Source organism: Aplysia californica, unplaced genomic scaffold (assembly GCF_000002075.1).
Source record: "Aplysia californica isolate F4 #8 unplaced genomic scaffold, AplCal3.0 scaffold00091, whole genome shotgun sequence".
NCBI lineage: Eukaryota > Metazoa > Mollusca > Gastropoda > Aplysiida > Aplysiidae > Aplysia > Aplysia californica.
The window spans coordinates 603,517-606,427 of record NW_004797361.1 but is presented as its reverse complement, the minus strand read 5'-3'; the positions used below and the strand labels follow the sequence as shown (position 1 = coordinate 606,427).

At 47.9% G+C, this 2,911-nt stretch overlaps 1 protein-coding gene across 1 annotated transcript in view; it reads right to left on the bottom strand.

The window, feature by feature from the left end:
• Positions 1-2,503, bottom strand: part of LOC101847324 — a gene marked incomplete in the record, with an annotated part of 8,009 nt that extends 5,506 nt beyond the window's left edge. The window contains 1 exon segment of the mRNA XM_005094891.3: positions 51-2,503. Within this exon segment, the coding sequence (XP_005094948.2) occupies positions 51-1,839 (1,789 nt within the window).
• Between the last annotated feature and the right edge of the window lie 408 nt (positions 2,504-2,911).

The window sequence follows — 2,911 nt, the reverse complement described above, 5'->3', positions numbered from 1 at the left end:
GGGGGGAGCGAGCGAGAGATAGAGGGAATCAAACAAGTTTCCTGGCTTACCCAATCTTTGTTGAAACGGGCGTAAGTCCAGCACTCTTATCTCGGAGACGTGTGGAGCTTTGAGCTGCAGCATCTTGACAATGTGCTGGCCCAGGAAGCCGCAGCCGCCGGTCACCACAACCACATCGCCGTCAGCCGGCCGGTCCGCCGTCAGGGCGTCTACGTCACTTCTGTCTACGTCACTTCCGTCCATACCGGAAGCCTCTCCGGGATTGTCTCCCCCACTTCCGTGTCGCGTGGTGTCGTCGTTTGTAGACCGTCCCTGTCCTGAGGGGCTTCCATCATCCCTCTGAGATCCTTGGGAGTTTGTTGGGGCGTTGTCAGACCCAGTTGTGTCGCTATTTGTGATCGATTTCGCGCCATTTTTATTTTCTCCGCCTTTTTCGTCGGTGCTGTCCGCGTCGTGGGGCTTTCCATCTCCTCCATATGTCTGGGCGTTCTGGTTTAATGTCATCGGAGCGGAGCTGTTTGGACTGTTTTTCTTTCCTCCAGAAACACTGATGCTTTCAGTTGTTTTCTTAGAGGAACTGTTTTTCTCTTTTTCGTGGGAAATATTGGCTTCCCCTACGGGTTTTCCAGGTACCTCAAAACCTCCTCCAGCAGTTTCTGAACACGCGAATGGAGCATGAGTTGTTGTGTGCCCCCCGAGTGTTTCTTGTTGTGTGCACGCCGCGCTGTGAGTTGACTGAGTGCTCGCTGCCCCCTCTCTTGTATCTGTCTGCTGACCCGGGTTGATGACGTCATTGCAGGTCGCGTGAGAATGTCCGGGTGCAGTTACTACCCTGGTCATTTTCTCTATCTGGTCACGAACTGCATGTTGACCCGATACAGCCACCGATGACCCTCTCGGGAAGCCATCCTGGATCAAGTCTTGACCGCTGGTCGATGATGTCATCATCTCTTTAGGCTGCTGTGCACTCGATGTGGTTATCTCTGTTATGTCCGTTATCTCCATACTCTTTGCCATGATGGACTCGTAGGACGGCGGTCCTTGAGCTTGGGCCAGCTCTGGCTCTGCTTCCGAACTAGGCTGCTCGCACCCGGGTGCGAACTGTTGGCCCTTCTCTGCTGCGGTTGTGAAAGTGCTTCTGATATTATTTTCTATTTGCTGAAGACTGAGGCTCTCACTCTCATCCTTTGACGTTCCTTCCTCCAAACAGTTCTCCAGATTTTGGCGGGACGACAGCCTTTCACTCGACCTCGAAGTGATACCAGGAAAAGGGGAGTCAGGCTGTTCCGAGTTAGAGCTGTGATTGGTTAGGGCGCCTTTTCTTGACCCATTGTCCAGTTTACTGAACGTTTTACTTTCGTTTTCTTTGTCGTTCATACTTTCATTCAGCCCTTTTCCCAAAACACAGTCGTGTTCACTAATACACCTATTTGTGTGTTCCTTCTTGTCCATGATCTTGTCTGTAAAATATGACTCCTTCACCGTCGTGTTCTCTTCTGACATCGTGTCGACTCGTTCTGTAATCAATGTCGGTACTGTGTTCTGTGTCATTTGCTGTACGCTTCGTCGTCTCTCCGCCAAGATTTGTGGCGACTCCTCAAAGCTCACCTTAACACTGCGGAAAGGTTCAGAACCTTCTCCAACACTACTGTCTTTGTCCATCTCTTGCAGTAACGGTACCGCGCTACGAATTGCCTCTGTGTTTTCTGTGTGTATCCCCTTGTTTTGCACCAAGTTGTTATTGTTCACGTTCTTATTATCTGTGCTGATGTTGTCCCTATAGTTATTGTCCAGTTTTCCAGGGGTTTCAGAACTAACAGCTTCTGTTTGGTCTTTCATCGCAAGACTGGGGTATTCCAAGCTGTTAATATTTTCCCCACAACTGATAGCTCTTACGGGAAATAGACAGAGATAAAAATAAATGTTATATTTTGATTCAGATGGGACGTTTGCTGTCAATGTCAAGGAACCTTGTCGAAACGGGACTGTAGTCGTTTCGAACCGCTGCAAACTGGAAATAGACCTCTGACTAACGGTGCCACCTTGTAGTATGGCCTCAGTGATATAAACGCCTTTGTCTGTCTCTGTGGGTCTCGCGTGTGCGCCAAGTTTTAGGTCTCTTGTATTCCATTGGCTCGTGGAGCTTTGACCCCGCCCCCACGACGTCAGTGGTGAGGAGATCGGGGGTGCTGGAAGAAGTAGGAGGTGCCGTAGCTGTTGATTTGACGTTTGTCTTGTCTGGGTGTGATTTTGAGTCAGGGTTTGATTTTGAGTTGATGTTTGATTTTGGTTTGATGTTTGGTATTGAGTTAATGTTTGATGGTGAGATAAGGTTTGATGGTGGGATAAGGTTTGATGTAGATTTATTATTTGATTTTGAATCAAGATTTGATTTAGAGTTGATGTAGAGGATGAGATCCAGCAGGTGAGCTCGTAGTCTGGTGTAAACCTCACTCTGGTACTGAAGACTGCAGGAAGAGGCCTTGTTGCTAAAGGCACTGGGCTGGTAGAAACGACAATTTAGAGGAAATCAGATTTTGAATTGACAGATGTTTTCTATCAAAAGTTATTCCACGTTCCTCTCCACTTTCTCTCTCTCTCTCTCTCTCTCTCTCTCTCTCTCTCTCTCTCTCTCTCTCTGTCTGTTTACTTCTTCGAATCTTTCTTTCTCCCTCTTTTTTCTTTCTCTCTCTCTGCTGCTTGCTGTCTGCCCTCTCTCTCTCTCCATCTCTCTCTCTCTCTCTCTCTCTCTCTCTCTCTCTCTCTCTCTCTATCTATCTATCTATCTATCTATCTATCTATCTGTGTGTGTGTGTGTGTGTGTGTGTGTGTATGCGTGTTTGTGTGTGTGTGTGTGTGTGTGTGTGTGTGTGTGCATTCTTTCTTTCTCTCTCTCTTTCTTTCTTTCTCT